This window comes from Astatotilapia calliptera, chromosome 10, assembly GCF_964374335.1.
Source record: "Astatotilapia calliptera chromosome 10, fAstCal68.1, whole genome shotgun sequence".
NCBI lineage: Eukaryota > Metazoa > Chordata > Actinopteri > Cichliformes > Cichlidae > Astatotilapia > Astatotilapia calliptera.
In genome coordinates, this window is record NC_137431.1 from 28,862,214 (window position 1) to 28,881,315 (window position 19,102).

Here is a 19,102-nt window from a genome sequence, read left to right on the forward strand (position 1 = left end):
AGATTGAGGGATGGGAGCATCTCCTAGTGGTTATCTTTGTTTTTATGCCTTATAAATAGACCTGTACATAATGTTTTAAGATGGCACTTGGTGAGGTGTGTGGTAGGAGTGACAGATGGGTTCAAGGTGGGATTACATCAGGGATATGCTCTGAGCTGCTTCTGATGATGGACAGGCTGACAGATGAGGTCGGGCAGGATTTTCAATGGACTGTGATGTTTGCCACAGATCAACATAGTGATCTGTAAGGAGAATAGGGTGCAGCCTGGAGAGGTGGAGGTATGCTCTGGAGAGAAAGGAATAGAAATTGTATGTGAATGAGAGGGAGACAGGTGTAACAATGAAAATGCAACAAGTAGAAATAGTGGCGGTCGAGGAGTTTACCTGGAATCAACAATCCAAAACAATGAGCAGTACACACGAGAGATGAAGATGAGAGTGCAACAAGGGTGGTGCCGATGGAGACGAGGGTGGGAGTGAATTTTGACAGAAGGATAAAAGCAAGAGCGAAGGGGAAGATTTACAAGATGACCATGCTGACTGACAAAAAGAGATGTTTCATGGGTGTACTGAGGGAGGACATGAAGAGTGTTGGTGTAACAGAGCAGAGTACTAGGAGCTGGGTGAGATGGGGGCAGATGATCTCCTGTGACGACCCATAAATGTAGCCTCTGAAAAAAGGTGCCTCTTTTATTTATTATTTAATTTGGCACACATGCACCTCTACAAATAATGGGAAGTTCTTGCATATTCGCTGGCGTACAAGCACTTTGTGTTCAGCATCATGTGGTGTGATGCAAAATTGTGTTGTTGGTATTGCTTTGGTTGTGTTAATGACTTCTCAACAAAGCTGTTTTTTTTTTTTCAATATTATTTTTTTGGCATTTGACTTTAAGCAAAGAGAGAGAGAGAAAGACACGCAGCAAAGGGCTATGGTCACCTGCTCACCCACTGAGCTGCAGATACCTGTAGATTTTTGGAGAGCCAGGTGTTAGTAATGGTGCTGCTTTGAGCTGAGCAGTCATACACATGTCATTACTTCTTGACAATGGCACCTGTTGAGCAAAAGTTGCTGTGGGAGTGGGTTACAAAGGGTGGTGGTAAAATAGACTGAAAGAAACTGCTTCGTGGCGGTTTTATTTTTATCTTAATATATATTAAAAGCAGCCAGAGAAAAGACGGTGTCTGTTCAAAGTAGAGCTGGGCGATAGAACGATAACGATATGTATCGCGATATAACTTTTACTCGATAGAGAAATTAAGCTATCGCGATAGACCTCGCCGCTCTTGTCCTCTTAAAATAAAAAATAAAAAGGTCAGCCAATCCAAACTAAGTAGCGCAGAGCCGAACCAATCACAGCCGCAGCGTCACGTCGCGTGACTTGTTACGTACAGCACAAGTGCCAAGCCGCACGTTTGTTTGTTTGGGAAGCAGCCAGCGGGTAATGGAGGAAATGAGTGTGCCGACTAGAAAAATCAACCGAGCGTGACCGAAGAGAAAACAGATGATGGTTCCAACGCCGGAGAGATTGTCGAACGGAAGAGCCATAGAAGTTCCGTAGTGTGAAGGTATTTTGGCTATTTCAAGTCTGACAAAAAACAGAGTAGCGTGCACTGTAAATTGTGCCGAAAGCAAGTCTGGAAATACAATAAACTGGTGCATGCGTCACACTGTGCGCCACGTTATTGTTTCGGTGAAATGAATTTCTACAATACTGTTACTGTTAATTCTACTCTCTGCAGTGTTTAAATGCTTACATATACACACAGTTACTGTCCGTCCACACATACGACTCGGTTCTGCTTCTATGCCCCAGCTTTGTTTACTTTTTCCCACTGAGGCTTCTAGACTTCTGATTGGCCAACATTTCTGCACGGTTAGGAATCTAGCGCCACCTGCTGCTTTGGCATGTTCATAGCAGCGTTTTCCTTCATTTCTGCCTTTATGTGTGGACGGGATTATTTTTTAAAACGAAAACGGAAAATCTCCGTTTTCAAAAATACCCGTGTACGTGTGGACGTAGCCTCAGTCTCTGACGGGAAGCGCTAATTCGTCATTCGGCTTTTGTCAGACTAAAGTAACTGTTAAAACTGTTTGAAAAGCTCAGCTATACAACAAGGAGAGATTGAGAATTTCCTTTTAGTTCTCAGTTTATTTGATATTGTCAAAAGTTAGTCAGTTTTGTCTGTTCTTCTGTAAAACAAACTAAGATTTATTTTTAGAATTAATATTTTGTTTCTAAGTGGAATCGACAATTTAGTCTGTTTCGTTTGTTCTATTTTGAAACTTAAACGCTTTAGCGGCTGCCTTTTGTGTAGTTTGCAATATTTGCCTTTATTTATCTGAAAAAGTCTCATGTTCCTTAAGTACATCTACCCTGTTGAACTTATTATGGGAAATAAATATTTAAATAAAAACAAGCTGCTGATTATTTCACATTTTACTTGTGAGCAACGGCACATTTAAATCTTACAAATATAGTTATTTGGCTTATATCGTGATAGATATCGTTATCGCCTGAAATGAAAAAAACATATCGTGATATGAAAAAATCTCATATCGCCCAGCTCTAGTTCAAAGTGCAAAGCGCTGCCTGCAGTGAGTAAAAGAGGAGGATTTGAATATTTGAAACAGTAATTAGTAACGGGCCTACCTTCATTCAGTCGTGAGGTTTGAGGGAATTACTTACTTCTGAAAAGGCAGGGCCTGTTTAACTTGAAACTGGTATAAAATAGCTTTGACCGCCAATGTGGGTGCCTCGGGTGACTTTAACTGGTTTACTAGTGTGGGTAAGATAATAGAAAGTTTTGTGGAAGTGTATCAGGGTTCGATATAATGGCTTAGTGGAATGGAAACAGTAAAAATGTACATTTGGCAAGTTGACTGGCCAATGACAGTGTTTCTACTCATCAGTTCACCTGTGAAGCAGACTGGCTCACTAATGATTAGTTTTTTTTCCCCACCAGAAAATATTTTCACATGAAATTAACATTTAAACAGTCTGGATAGTTAAAATATGAATGGAAGCCCTGTTTTCTAACTGTATGCAAAGGGTGAGTCAAGGACAGATAGCATTTACTCAGTTTTGTTTTAAAGGTTTAGCAACTATTTTTTTATTCTGATTTACCAAGTTCTAGAATTGTTTAAATATAATCATGTGACATCATATCATGTTTATTTGAGAGAAACAGCATAAATGCAGAATCAGTGTGTGAAAAACTGAGTACACACCCTGATTCAGTAGCTTGCAGAATAACCTTTAGCAGCATTAACGTGAAGTAATTGTTTTTGGTATGACTGTATCAGTCTCTGATTGTGGTGTGGAGGATTTTTGGTCCACTCTCCTTTTCAGTGTTGTGTCAGTCCATTGAGGTTGGAATTGAGGTGGCTGGAATTAATTCAATGCATTTCATTGTGAGGTCTGGACCGTTGCAGCACCTTGATTATTTTCTTTTTCAGCCATTCTCTTACAGACTTGCTGCTTTTTTGGGATCATTTTCCTGTTGCAGGAAAGTTAAGTCAATTTTGAACTTTCAGCTAGATGCCATCACATCTGACTCTAGATTGCAAGCCCAAATCATCACCCCTCCATCACCGTAATGTGGCGTGATGTGGTGCTGTTCGTTATGGTCAGACACCTTCATTGTGGTCAGACACCTCCACATTGATCTCGTATGTCCAAAGGACATTGTTCTTGCAGCTTTGCAAACCTAGGAAGAGACTTTCTCCTGGCAACCCTTCTAAACAAGCCATACCTCTTCAGTCTTTTTCTAATTGTAGTGTTATGAATTAACATTTAACATGCTAACTGAGCCCTGTAGTCTGAGATGTATTTCTTGGGTGTTTTTGCAGTTTCTCTGAGAAATGCACCACCATTTGACGTTTGGTGAATTTGCTGGGACGTCCACCCCTTGGAATGTCATGGCATTAACACACACCTGAACACCACAGACCAGCAAACGGCCAAGTCTTTTATAGAAGTTGTCACACATGCTGCTGATCAATTAAACAACTGCATTTGATTAGCGGTACTTGGCTACTACTTACCCTGTTAAACTTGTGGAGCAGTAAGGACAAACTTAGGTTTTCACAGAACTGCTTAGAGTACTGTGAAAACTTAAGTTGTATGTCAGCAGGAACTAGGATTATAGCCTTATGTGTGTTTATATTTTGGGTTACTCAGCACAGGTTAGGAAGTTACCACCCTGTTTACCTGTGCTTATTTAGGAGGATGCAGGTGAGGCTGGAGCAGGGGTGGGCAATTCCAGGCCTCGAGGGCCGGTGTCCTGCAGGTTTTAGATCTCACCTTGGGTCAACACACCTGAATCACATGATTAGTTCGTTACCAGGCCTCTGGAGAACTGCAGGAGCTAATTTAGCCATTTAAATCAGCTGTGTTGGTTCAAGGACACATCTAAAACCTGCAGGGACACCGGCCCTCGAGGCCTGGATGAAGTGGTGGATTGCTGCAAGGCTGTCTTTTGACTTTATTTCAGCTTCCTGTAATGTGTTATTACATTTTTTGTTATTAAATGTCACTTTTTTCCAGTACCCCTGCATCAAGACTTGCTTCTTAAACACTCCTTCCTTTGCGGTGTCACATGATATCAACCACCTTCTGTGTGGGATCTGGTTATGAAGCCCTGATCATTTTTGCCTTTGCTTTCTTGGCATTTTGAACATGGATGTGACAAGCAAGGCGTGGACCTGACTGAAACTGTTGAAAATGAAACCGGACATCTCCACTTTAGTCCTATTAGCCTTGGACAGATTTCCAGAAGTCTTGTCGTTTGGTCAGATACAACTTTGCCGTTCTGCCATGTTTTTTTTTTTTCTTGGTGAGAAGACACTTTCTACTGGCAGCCCTTTCAATGAAGCCATATTTGGCCTGTTTTTTTTTCTAATTATGTTATTATGAACTTTAACATTTAAGGTGCTAACTGATGCCTGCTTCTGCATTTTTGGCTTACTTACTAACAAATAGATAGAGAAATGATGTGATATGTCACATGCTGTTGTTAATCTCTTAGAATTTAAAGTGGGTGTGCTTCCTTTTTACAATAGTAATCTGTTGCCGGGCGTCGGTTTAACTCACCTTGTTCGACAGATGATCTTATGCCGCTAGGCTTGGTGTTTGAGTCCAACCCAGGGCCCTCTGCTGTGTGCCTTCCCTCACTCTGTCCCCACTTTTCTGTCTCAAACCGTCACTGTTTTATCAAGCAAAGGCAAAAACGCTGCTGTGAGGTTGAGCCTCTGTTATATTTGCATCATCATGAACTGGCGTTGCTGTTAAATTGGTTAATTACTGACTTTCTTTATGCGCTCTATCATGTGATCTTTGTGGCTTCCTGACGTGATCGGTTACACACCAGAGCAGTCAGCTTTTATTTTAATACCAAGAAGGAAAAGATACAGAGCTTTTGAGCTGAGGTAAGTGTGAGAAAAGGAGATTGATATATGCTGTGCTTGAATACAACACAAACTTGTGAATACGTGGCGATGGAGTTAGTGTTTCCTTTTGTTTGGCTGTCACATGACCATGGTGGAATTGAGCTGAACCGTCCGGCTGCTCGTAAATGTTTCCGTTTGGCTGTCTGGCTTTAAGGATTTTATCTGTATCGCTGCGGTTTTAAATAAGAGATGAAGAAGTAGGAAAATGTAGGACCGTAGGAAAACCAGTGTCTGGTTGTGTTTGCTGGCGGGAGGTTTTTATACTTCATTTTATGCGTCGCCTGACTGATATATTGGTGGGCACAATTTATCAGCTGATATTAGTATTGACCTATTTATAATGGCTGGCTAAACAAACACGACAAAGGAGAGAGGAGAAAGGCCCTTTAACTAGGTTCTGCATCTCGATGTTGGATAGTTTGCCCACAAGAACAAGACTGCACTTTGCAACTTTACTGATGGCAGCATGTGTTTGTAACGCTTCAATATCCAGCTCATCCGAGTTAAGCAGAGCAAGATTTTTAATCATGTCAATCATGAAAATCGTCCCAGCAGTTCAGTGGATGGCTAAAATATCTTGCACTGCACGTACCAGTGCTCGGTGAGGTGATGCCAACAATAAAAAAGCATTTGAAGATCTTGTCAAGTTTGAGTTAAAGTTTGATAATGGAGTAAAATATGTTATTCATTTGACGCTGAAGGTTTTGTGCTTTCGTAGATCCACTGTGCATTGTAGCACACATGTAATAAGATGTGCTGTTTTTAATTTAAATGTGGGTGTTTATCATGATGGTTCATTAAATGCAAGTGTGTAAGTAATAAAGGTGAGTACTTATCGGTTTTATTATACTAGATATATTAAATGATAAAATGATGTGAAGATGTTTTTCATAGTTAATAAGAACCAGATTTATCTGAAAAACAGGGATGACACCACTCATTATTATTATTATTATTAGAAAGAACCAAGTTTTTGTTAACATTACATTCAAAATTTTCTAAATATTTTCTACATATACATTTTTTAAATACTTATTTGTCCACAGTATCGTGATAGTCCATATTCATAAAGCTATAGTTTTAGATCCTTACCCCCCAAAATAGTAAGTAGCTTTCTCCATATTGAAAATTTTAAAACGATACTACAAAACTTGTGACCGTAATGACCTGAAATATTTCATCATTTCATTTAAGAAGTGTATCTTTCCCCTGGATTTTTCTTTCAGTCAAACTGGTGATGGTCACGTGGAAAGTTTAAAAGGTTAAAAACAATCAGTAAATGTGATTGTTTATGAAATGTTTATAAACGACTAATGCAACATACATTATATTTATTTTTCCTCACACTTCTCTTATGAGCTTCTACATATGATATCTCTAGAAGTTATTTAAAATTATCTAAGAAAAAGCTTCCATTTAGCTGACTATTGACAGCCTTGTAAAAGAGGCCACTGGTGGACTTTACTCTGTTTTTAAAGGTGTCACGAGCTGAAACTTGCTGGTATAATAAAAGTTAAGTAACTGACCACATGAAACCACATGAGATCTCTTATATTAATAAATGAATCTGCAAAAATCACCATTTAGAACTTTTGTTTAAAGTAAAAAGTAGTCTTAGTTCCCAAGTAGTTCAAGTTCCCAAATTTTGCAGATTTGCTACTTCGTAATAATAAATTATTTGTTAATGTTTTCATTTCTGTATCGCTATCCAGAGACATTTAGTCTGTACTGTTTTGTCACATTATTACATTAATGATCAGTAGATTAGATAGTACTGGATGTAATAACACATATTTCAGCCTAATTACATTTAACATTTGCGTAACATTATGGCTGAACCATACAAGGAATTCAGTGATTTAATCGTTGTACTTATTGGTTCGATTATATTAGATATATTTAATCATAAAATTGAAATAATTTCTAAGAACCACATTTATCCCAAAAACATCAATAATAATTTGTATTCATATCATTTTAGGGCTTGTTAGCTTTTATTCACCCTCTGATTTGAGTCCTTAGTAATGAGATAAACGACGTAATGAGTGCACTGATTTTTGTGGATGTTTGCCCTTTGACTTGAATGATTTCTTTTCAGCTACATGTAATCAGCAGCTAATTTTGTTTTGTTTTTTTCCTCCTTCATTATCATTCAGCGGTGCTACAGCAGCGAGTGGCAGCTCTGGAGCAGGAGAGGGCCGAGTTCATCAAACTCAAGCAGCAGCTGGAGGTGGAGTTCAACCAGAAGCGGGCCAAGTTCAAAGAGCTTTACCTCTCCAAGGAAGGTGTGGATGGTCATAAAACTCTACACAATGTAAAGTGTCTTGTTGGACATAGCTGTGGAGCATCTTTGGCCTTTTAAACTGTCTGTTTGAATTGAACTCGTGCATGCTGAGGTGCAACACTGAAAGAGGTTCTTCTTTTAAAATGTATAAACAATTTTTTTTCTGTAATAAACTGTGCTGAATAAGGAAAAAAGTCTGAAATACACAAGTGCCACATTGTGCATTTTTCCTCTCTCCTCCCATCATTCATTTCATGTCTCACCTCTCTCCAGAGGAGCTGAAGAGGCAGACAGCTGCACTGGAGGACGCCCATTCCGAGCTGAGCTCCATCCAGACCCAGCTCTCTCAGGCCCGGGCTGAGATAGAGACCATCAAAGCTGTGGCCACCGTGTCGGAAAACACCAAACAGGAAGCCATCGACCAAGTCCGCAGCCAATGGCAGGAGGAGGTGGCCTCCCTGCAGGCCATAATGAAAGGTAAATGGAGCCTGATGCTATGTGAGCAGTGAAAACCTCTATTCCTAATATCATTGCTCTTTTGCTTATTATTTGGGAGGGTATTTACTTAGATTGATAACACTATGAATATATTCTCTAAAAGATTGTTTACATTTAAGTGGTGTGATGAAAACATTTCTGAAGGCAGGTCCAAAAAACAAAAACAAAACCTCTACCTGATTTAAAGCTTGTTGATTTCACCTTCAAGGTCCCCTTCATGTCTGGTTGGCTTCCAGTGCAGCTTCTATTCATAGATCAATCCCTGGAAGTCCACTTGGCGCTGTGCAGCCTGGGATCAACTTATGTTTCAAAGTGACTCGGTCTCCCCCTATGACTCTGTGATTTTCAGTCAACAAGTCCACAGTTTGCAAACTACTTGTTCGTTCTTTAAAAACGTTCATCAGGTTATGCTCTGTGAATTCATCCTCTAAGTTCAGATTGTCAACGTGGACTTCTAGCACAAGTTCATGATTCACGTGTATGCCATGTAATGCTGGCTCAGACAAATCTTTTTTTGGCCATACTAAAACAATTTTTACTCACCAGCTGGACTAGAGGAACAAGTACAAGGCCACACACAAGACTTCCACTGAGAGTATTAAAACCAGCGTCCCTGTTGTAAACCACCTGCAGGTTTTAGATATCACCCTGGGTCAACACACCTGAGTGTTTAGTTCATTACCAGGCCTCTGGAGAACTTCAAGACATGCTGAGGAAGTAATTTGGCCATTTAAATCAGCTGTGATTGGATCAAGGTCACATCTAAAACCTGCAGGACACCGGCGCTCAAGGCCTGGAGTTCCCCCACCCCTGTTCTAGAGCGTGATCTTTGGTGGTACATCAGACACCTTTTAGTCAGACTTTGACTTTGACATTTTACGATCATATCTCAAACAAATTAAAGTGAGCATATCGGCAACGTGCAGGGACCAACCTGTGCATGAGAGCTGTGCATGTAATAGGAATAAAGATTAATGTAGAATAACATGACCTGATTGTAGTGCAGTCACAGTGGGGTTATTAACCGCTGCTCCAAAATTAAAATGAGATGATATAATCAGTGCTTAAACTCAGTCTCGATGTGCTGTTGGTCACAAGAAGCACTCCTAAAGTTTTGTGGAATATTTACATTTTCGTTTTAATCTTTGACTCGACTTTTTTCTTTAGTTGTGAAGTAAATCTAATTGATTTAATCCAGTTTTCTTGTTTTTAGCACTTGTTGATTTTTACTGATTTAAAACATAAAACAATGTTGAAAATATTCATTATATGTATGTTGGAATAGATCTTTTAATACAATGTAATACTGATACATGTTTAACCTTTTTAACAGTTCATTTTCAGTAATTGTTACTGCTGCAGAAGTATCAAAATGTCATTAATAGTGAGGCAAGTTCCTATAATCCATTGTACACACCAAGAAAAAACATGTAATTTGAGGAACGTCTAGTTGTACTTCAATAGAACTTTTAATTTAGCGCCTAGATGGATCCAATGTGAGATGCACTGAAAGTTTGTTTGATTTTAAAGTAAATTGAACCAGAACAGTACTATCAACATGCTGAAATAAGCTCCAGTAGATCCTCTGAATGTTTGTGATTATGAATGAAGCTGTCCTGTGATTGTCTGTGCAGCAGTAAAGTGTGAATGAAAGCTGTTAACTGTGAAAACAGTGCATACTTATGCCCGTTGTGCTTAATGTAATTAAAGAGGGAGGGACCGAGGCTTCAGGTAGATAATGATCATTTGATTTGTAAAGGCATGAAGACAGTGGCGTATAAAAGCTGCTAATTCACAAGCAGATTTTTATAACCAGTGGCCTTACTGATGCAACACGCAGAGGATTTGTGTCAACCCCTGGAACTGAACTAGGGACCTTTGCATTTGTAGATGAATATTTTAAACCACTACACTCCATCACTCTGGTTGTTCCAGGGTTTTTCCCATACTTTAACACGCTATACTGGGAAACTCATTTTCAAACTTTATTTGGAATAATTCTAATGCACACAACCATAAATTTGGTGGTCTTTTCTAATGTTACCCAAGCTGCCAGGGTTTTTATGAAACACAGACTACACACACACACACAATCCATACACTGCATACAATTTCAACTCATCTGTCGCCTCAGCCTGACTGAAGTGGTATGTGTGCAGCTCATCTGTACACAGGCAGACAAACCAGTTAGACTAGGCTTGCTGTCTCAGCTGTTTGTTCACTACATTAACTGTGAGGTCGCAGTGAAACCATAACAAATGGTTAACATAAACAAATGTGAATAAGTAACTATTGATTAAAAAATATTTTTTATCTTTGTGCTGCCAGACAGCTCTCTTTGAGGGGGAACTGTTATACTGTTCAGTCTCCTTGGATTACAGCAGTAATTTAACACAATTCTCAGCTCACTTAATTTGTTGCCCCACAGCTGATTTCCTTGATTTCTTATGCGTCTTTTGACATTTGAATCAATGAGGTAAAACCAGAAAGTTGTATTCTGGTTTTGGTTTTCTGTCAAGCGAAGTTCCACTTTTTGTAAAGGAGTCTGGTGGCCTTAAAAGTGGCTGTAAAAGTTATGTAGGCATAATCGGGTGTCATAGTAAGGTGTAACTGCCTCTGTTGATGTTCCTTGTGTCTTACTGAAGAACACCCCGGGTAGTCCTTACAAACAAAAATTCAACAAATATGATGACATTGCACCTCATAGAACCAAATTTGCACATCAGTAGTAAAAACCAATCAGAAATCTCCTCCTGTCTTTCATCATGTCATCATTGCTCTGCATTCACACTGGAAGCATGACCAAAGTCTGTGCACTAACAACTCCTGAAACTACAGGAAGTGATCTTCAGACAGTGTTGGGGATGCTACTCTAAGAAAAAGGATGTTATTTACACATAATTTGTTAATTTTTAGTGCGCTATTAACAAATTTAGAAAGGTTACACTTAAAACTTCTAATAACTGCAGTATTACAGACATTGTCATATAACAATCATTTAACAGTTGAGTCATTCCATATAAATTCAGCCAAATATGAAAATTGTCTCTTCAGATTGAGACAATTTTTCTTTTACTCACTTATCTCAACTTCACAGTGAGAACTACCTGTGACGCTTGTGTGTAGTGTAGTGTCTTCATCTGCTGGCTCATACTCATACTGAGCCCTCTGATCCAGGCCAGTGTCAGATCAGAGGACTGTAGCGAAAAGATTTTTTTCGGCATGGAGGGAATCTTGGCTAGATGATAAACTTTCTATTAAACATGTAGGTAAAAAGGAGATCATTCACGTGCTATCACACAGTTGCTGCAGATTTGTCGGCTGCACATCCAGGATGTGAATGCCCACCGCATCCCAAAAGTCCTCTATTGGACTAGACCTGGTGACTGCAGAGGTCATTTGAGTACGGTGAACTCCCTGTCAAATTCAAGAAACCAGTTTGAAATGAGTTGTACAAAACAAGGGTGTTATGGACTTTTGGTAAGTAAATTTTAACTAGTTTAAGACGGTAAACCAAGAAAATAGTTGAAAGATTAACTGATTTAAAAAAATAAATGCAACCCTAAAAATCTGTTGTCTACTCGTTTATCATGAATAACCATCACAAAAACATTTTGAAATGAAAATTATCCCCCACCTATATCAGAAATATTGTTCCTGTTTTTATGTATTCACACTTGACTGCACGACTCGATGTGGATGTGCTATTGTTCGGTTTCATCGCCTGCTTCCTCTCCTCTCCCTGTGCAGACACTGTGTGTGAGTATGAGGTCCAGTTCCACCAACGCCTGGAGCAGGAGCGTGCCCAGTGGAACCAGTATCGCGAGGCGGTGGAGAGGGAGCTGGGCGAGCTGAGGCGCCGGCTCTCCGAGGGTCAGGAGGAGGAGAACCTGGAGGATGAAATGAAGAAAGTATGTCTGCTACGTGCATTTTTCAAAGTTTTGTCTGCTCCCTTAATTTCTGCTAATATGGAATCTTAACTTTCTGAAGTTTGTTTGTTTCCTCTCAAGTCTCTCTCCCCCCCCCCCCCCCCCCAAAATAAATAAATAAAATAAAAAAATAAAAATACAAGATGGATACCAGAGAACAGAACGCAATGTCCCAGATGCTTCGGCCAGCTGGACTCCTTCCTGTGTCTTAAGCAATACTGAGTCTTGCAGGCCAGTTCCAAAATTCATATCAGAGCTTTCAAGTTTCACACTGCTCATGGCTGGGACTGTGTGTCATTTGTTGTCAGATGCATTTTCAACTGTGTTTCATTGCCAGGAAGAAAAATTCATCCAAACGGTAGCATTATTTTCACATGCTGCAGTTTTGACTGGCTGTCTTAAAGATCTGCCCATGCTTAGTAAAAATGGAGTGAGGACTGCTGGCCCTCTCCCTCACCCACGTTCTAAGAGACATCTTAATTAAGACAGGGAAACATTTTTAAGAAGAGCTCTGTAATCAAGATCTGTGCTGCTGTTGTGATTTAAAAGTTTTATTAAGCCATTTGTAGCTGCAGAGGAAGCTGTGAAATCTGATAAATATCTCCCAGTGATGAGAGTTCAGTCATTGAGGTGAAGAGTTGGTAATAATTCTTCATTTATTGTAACAAGGTTTTGGTTAACAGTGCAAATGAATGTGTTTCAAATCTCTTTTTTAACATTAAAATATATGTTATCATATTTGTAATGTCCAAATTCATCAACAAATCTTTGTGACTTCAGAGGAATAACATCCCAACTTGGGAGTCGTGATCATCTGAGGAGCACATAGCTGCAGGAACATGCAAATCTTTGAATTGTTGATCATCTGGTTGGATCAGATTATTAATCAGATTATGGACACATTTGCTTTGAGCCCTTAAATGTCTAAAAGCTGAAGAGCTGAAAATAGCTAAAACTCAAGGAGCTGATTTATTGGAACAAATTAAAGCTAATTTTAAATGACCTGGAGGCAGGTATGTTTTCCTAAAATATTACTGTGGTCTTTAGCGTGATACAAATAAGCTGATGTTTTAGGCTTTATTTGCATTGAAGTTCACGAATTTAGGTGTTGTACTTTGTATTTCCTGTTGATTGGGTATTTTTTCTATATTGTTTTGTGTATTTGTGTGTGTGTTAAGTGTCTGTGAAACTACTGTGGATTTGTACAGTCTTAGGAAACAGGTTCATGATTTACCAAATTGAACAAAAATGTATCAAAATAACAACAAAAACTAAAAAATAATCATCCAGCCTCTCAACACTCCATCTCTGGTTCTTCTTTTATCATCTACATGTACAGATCTAACTAATGATCTGCTGTTTAAAGGAAATAATGTTTCCAGATGTTTCCATGTGTGCACATTTATAATTATCTTATGCAAATTATTTTGAAGGCCCAGGAGGATGCAGAGAAGCTGCGTTCCGTAGTGATGCCTATGGAGCACGAGATTGCAGCCCTGAAGGCCAAACTGGCCACAGCCGAGGAGAAGGTGAAGGAGTTGGAGGCCTCGAAGGTTAGTCAGCAAGAAATTGATGCTTTTGCGTTTTGTTTTTTGTTTTTATTTAAATAGGTTTCAGTCCCCCATAAAGGGGAGAATCACAAAAATTGTAATAAAGACATTAATAACTGTTTATTTTTAAGCTGTGAAATAATTTCTAAATAACTTTTGGGGGGGGGGGGGAAAGCACAGACTTTGGTTTGGTAAGATAACGGATAATTGTTGCTTTAAGTAAACTCTGCATGTGCTTAGCTGGACATCTTATTAAGCACTCTGTAAGTGAATTTAATTTGAAATGGCTCATTATGTCAATAAGCACAGCTTGCTTTTTAAACCAGTTTATCTTCAGTATTCAGTATTGAGAGTGTTCTTCACTGTTTTCAATATTGGCCAGTTGATTAATCGATTGATTCTCACTAGTCGGCAATAGAAATACTCTGTGGTTAAAAGAATCATTCATACTTTAAACCTGAGGCGTGAAAGACAGCTGTGCAAATCAGGGCGGTGCTGCAGTAAAGTGATGTAGGTCCTGAGTGGGTGTATGTCAGCTGTAACTGCTCGACCGGAGGGATGCATAACCTGCACCATCTGTAAAGCACAGATGTGTGGACGCTAATATACAAGGAAGGACGGCTACTGCTGCTGCTAGCACTGCTAATGTTGACTACCCTAGGCCAAACTATTATTATTTTTATATAAAAAACAGTCATGGACTGTGTGCGTGTGTGCTATCGTATACATGGCATCACAAATTTCAGCGACATTTAAAACACTGTTTGATTAGTGACGCTTTTGATTAATTGTCTTAATGGCTCATTTTTATGTGGGCAGTGTTTGACCTCGTCTTTTCTCAGTGTTTTCAGACTAATTGATTTTGATTGGTGTTTTCTTTCGTTTTTACCTTGGAGGGTCCCTAATTTGCACTCACATAAAAAGTGAGATTTTTATTTAGTATACAGTAGCAAAAAGAGAAATGAAATTGTACAGCACCTGTAATAAGTACTCAGCAGTCAAAGGTGTGGAAAAAAAACCCCCAACAACTGCCAGTTGAAATTTTCATACACAGGGTTGGCTGTGGTTGCTGTATGACTGCTGTACTCTTACTTATCACTGGCTCTGCAGTTTCCACTGAGTCTATGGAGTATTTCAGCTTCTTATGGTCAGACGATGTAATTCCAGTTTATTTGAGCCTGTGTTATCTCCCGTTGATGCAGCTGTTGTGTCTCTGTGGCTCATCCTAGCTTTACTCTTCTCACATCTGTCACAGAAATTCAGGGAACAGAAGTTACTGATTCAGGACAAATAAAGAAAAAAGAAAAATCCCTATAGCTTTCGAAAGTGTTTGAAAGGGGGGTGAGAATGCTGAAAAACCAACACGTTTCTCACCCAGTTGAAGAAATTGAGCTCCATATCTGCTGGATATGTCCGCTGACAACAGTAGCTTCAGTTAGTAGATTTGAATTTGTTTTGACAAAATGGACTTTTTAGTTGATTTCTGGTGTTCAGCTAAAATTGTTGTAACCATTAGACTCTCAGCTCCTGTTTATATTCCAGGATTTTTTTATGTGCTCTCAATCGTATAAATTATTTTTCTCGTTGTCTTTCACAGGTCAAGGAGCTCAATCACGTTCTGGAGGCTGAGAAGTCGTGTCGTACGGACCTGGAGATGTATGTCGCTGTGCTGAACACGCAGAAGTCCGTCTTGCAGGAGGATGCGGAGAAATTACGGAAGGAGCTTCATGACGGTAATTTCTTGTGGAAATTGCTTGATGAATTAAAAAAATTAGATGCTTTGGGAAGTCATATCATGCCAGCAGTCACACAACAGCTTATCTCAAAGGTCCTTGTATTGCTAAAGGCAGGGTGGCCCTCAGTCATTAAAATGTTCCGAAAACACTTTACTAATAAAAGGCTTTCAAAAATAGTTGATTATTTTAGATTAACTTTGGAAATGTGTTGTTTTTTTTTTTTTCATGCCTGTTTTTCTGCATGCAGTGCCGCTTTAGTTGCGACTGCATCGTTAAGACAAACGTGCTTTTCTGGAAACGAGCTAAACTCCAGCAGCAAAGCACCGAATCACGATTAACCTCTCTCAAAAACAGCGCTGAATGATTTAGTCTGCTGTAATTAGTGAGCGTGCGAGTCTGGACATATCAGCTGGACAACTTAAAGGTAACATTAAAGAAATTCATGAACTTTACCTGGTTAAAATAATAGTTCGACTGTCTCTGTCAATGTGTTTTTATATATGTAAAACAGTAGCTGTAGCCTAATAACCTACACTCACTGGACACTTCATTAGGAACGTCTTGTTATTTCTGGGTTGGACGCCCTTTTGTCTTCAGAACTGCCTTAATTCTTGGTGGGAGAGAGCAACACAGTGTTGGGAACACTCCTGAGAGATTTCAGTCCATATCGACATGATAGCATCACAAAGCTGCTGCACATCCAAGATGGTAATTTCTCATTCCACCACATCCCAAAGATGCTCTGTTGGATTGAGAGCTGGTGACTGTGAAGCTCATTTGAGTACAGCGAATTACTTTAAGTTCACTGCATTACCACGTGTAAGGGGTACAGTATGGTCAAAAAGGGATAAACATGGTCAGCAATGGTGTTTAAACGATGCTCAGAAAATATCCCCCACACCATTACACCACTAACAACCTCAACTGTTAATACAAGGCAGGATGCATCCATGCCTCATGTTGTTTCCTACAAATCCTGACCCAAACATCAAAATGTCGCAGCAGAAATCGAATCTCAACAGACCAGCCAACATTCTCCCATCTTCTGGGTCCAATTTAGGTGAGGCATGTAAATTTTAACCCCAGGTTCCTCAGAGAGGCACGCAGTGGCATCTTCTGCTGCTGTAGATCATCTGCTTCAAGGCTCCAGATTTATTGTGCATTCAGAGATGCATTTCTGCATACCTTGGTTGTAACGAGTGGTTATTTGAGTTACTGTTGCCTTCCTACCAACTTGAAGCAATCTGTTTTTTGTTTTTTCCCATATTTTTGCCCCGAGGACTACCACTCACTGGATATTCTCTGTTTTCTGCACAATTTTCTTTCAACCTAAAGATGGTTGTGTGGGAAAAATCCCAGCAGATCAGCAGTTTCTCAAGTACTCAGAGCAGCCCATCTGGTTCAGAGTCACTTAAGCCAGCTTCCTTCCTTATTCTGATGCTCAGCTTCAACTTCAGCTGATCATCTTGACCATGTCCGCATGCCTACATGCATTTAATTACTACAGTGTGATTGGCTGATTAGATATTTTCATTAACAAACAGTTGAACAGGTGTACCTAATGAAGTGGCAAGTGAATATGAGTTGTTAAAAAGTCAAAAAAATACAAACTTCCCCAGTGCTCATATTCAGCGAACAGTCATGTTGATGACAGAGGTGACAAAAACACTCTCTTAATTTTTCCTCCTTTTACCGTAAAGAACAATATTCAAAAATGTTTATGAGTCATCCACTTTATAAAAATAAATAATAAATAGCCTGAGATGTCCCTAGAAAAATAAACCTGAGATGTCCCTAGAAAAATAAACCGCAGTAATATATTTCAGCTTTTCCACATTCAGTGACTCTGCTCTAAGTATGTGCACATTACAACTGAGAGATGGAGTGGAAAAGTGGAAAACCTTCCCATGCGGAGTTTTTGGATGACTCCAATAATTGATCTTATTCATAACTTCACTGCAACTTTCACACTTAGCAAGGCCATCCAGCTGGAAGGCCAACTCTGATCCTCTTATAGGCCGGTTCTGGCCCCTGGACTGCTTGTTAGACAACCCTGATTTAGTGCTTGCAGTACAACGATGGAAACCCTGAACATGATGAAGCAGAAAGGTTTTCTAGCCAGGCTGCTCGTTGTTGTTGTTGCTTGAGAGTTATGATTACGCTCTGGTTAAAGCTGGTGCTTGGAAACGCTTGCAGAGCAAACTGTGTTGTAGCTTAAAGGTGTTCCTTTGTTTGCTTTTCACATTAATAAACGTTCACAAGCTCCTTTTACCATTGTGTTCATTTTGAACTGATGCCAGTTTGCATTTCCATTGCAAATTTGGTCTTAAATTTGATTTAAAATGCCAGTAAAAGGGTTTTAAATGTTTTGTATATGACTTTTGTATAGCTGCAGACTCCATGGAGGACGTGTGTGTGTGTGTTCATGTTTAGTCTGCAGCTCCAACTTTGTCTTTCGCCTTTCTCTCTGCTGTTTATGACCTCAGTCTGTCACAAGCTGGAGTTGGAGCGGCAGCAGCACAACCAGCTGAAGCACACATGGCAGCGAGCTAACGACCAATTCCTGGAGTCTCACCGCCTCCTTATGAGGGACATGCAGAGGATCGAGAGCGTGCTGTCATCAGAACAGCTCCGCCAGGTGGAGGAGATGAAGAAGAAAGACCAGGTACATAACATAACCTAACAACAGTGTCTCTGCAGATAGTTTAAAGAGGCTTGGCTTTCCACTTGGGAAGCATAATCGTCTTTGCAGTGGTTAGAGTTAATAGAATTATTGGGTTTATCTCCTGTGGAAGTGGGGAAAGGCCAAACAGGCCAGAAAAAGTTGCCAAGAACAAGAGTGTTCACAAACTGTAGCTCAGAGGACTAAAAAAAGCCCAAATCACAACCTTTTAAAGGAGGTCTTTTATGTGTTTCCTTATTTTCTGTTAAATATATACATTTATAAATCTGCATGCTGATGTTAAGCATGGCCAACATTTCAAATAATGAGGCTCAGATTGCTCTAAACACTCAGTTTCAGGCAGTTTGTTTCAGAGAGAAGATAAACTGAGCGTCTGCACCAAATACCAGTACTACATCATGCAAAGCTACTCCAGTAATTAAAACATGGAACTGGGAGTGATCATAACAGTCCATCTTTAATAGTTTTGGGCAGTTTGGGTGGATGCTGATGTAAGGTTTTGAGGATGCTCTTGGTCAGGACCTGGCTCCGACTTGCAGCTTCCACGTTTAAAATCAAGCGTCTGTTAAATGTCTCACCTCACTCTGTGCCTTTTGTCACTAAAGCAGGAATAGTCCAGATAGATCTAGAACCAGTTGCATGTGTTTCAACTAGAAAAATGGCTTTGGTGACAAAAACGTTACGCGGGCACGACGCCACAAAGCTGCTGAGCCAACACTGTTGCGAGTTGCCGTAGGAACAAATTCACCATCGCGTCTCAGATTCTGTCCACCATGACGCACGAAAGCAGAAGTGGTTGTGCGCCATCACGGGCACCGTGTTGTTGAAAAAGAGGTAGTGGAGTCCACACTTTGGTAAAACTGAGCTGCTTTTGGCACCACATAAAAGACTAGCTGCGTACCGGGCTGTGGTGGTCATGTGTAGCACACTATAGGATTTAGGACTGTGCTAAGGAAACAAATATATCCTT

General features: G+C 39.8%; 1 protein-coding gene across 1 annotated transcript in view; it reads left to right on the plus strand.

Annotated features, from left to right (window-relative positions):
• rabep1 (rabaptin, RAB GTPase binding effector protein 1) overlaps positions 1-19,102 on the plus strand; it is a 43,532-nt gene that overhangs the window by 842 nt on the left and 23,588 nt on the right. Inside the window, exons 2-7 of the mRNA XM_026181486.2 lie at positions 7,609-7,737; positions 8,010-8,213; positions 11,985-12,145; positions 13,597-13,716; positions 15,311-15,446; positions 17,936-18,114. Of these exons, the coding sequence (XP_026037271.2) occupies positions 7,609-7,737; positions 8,010-8,213; positions 11,985-12,145; positions 13,597-13,716; positions 15,311-15,446; positions 17,936-18,114 (929 nt within the window). The remainder of the gene's footprint in view (positions 1-7,608; positions 7,738-8,009; positions 8,214-11,984; positions 12,146-13,596; positions 13,717-15,310; positions 15,447-17,935; positions 18,115-19,102) is intronic.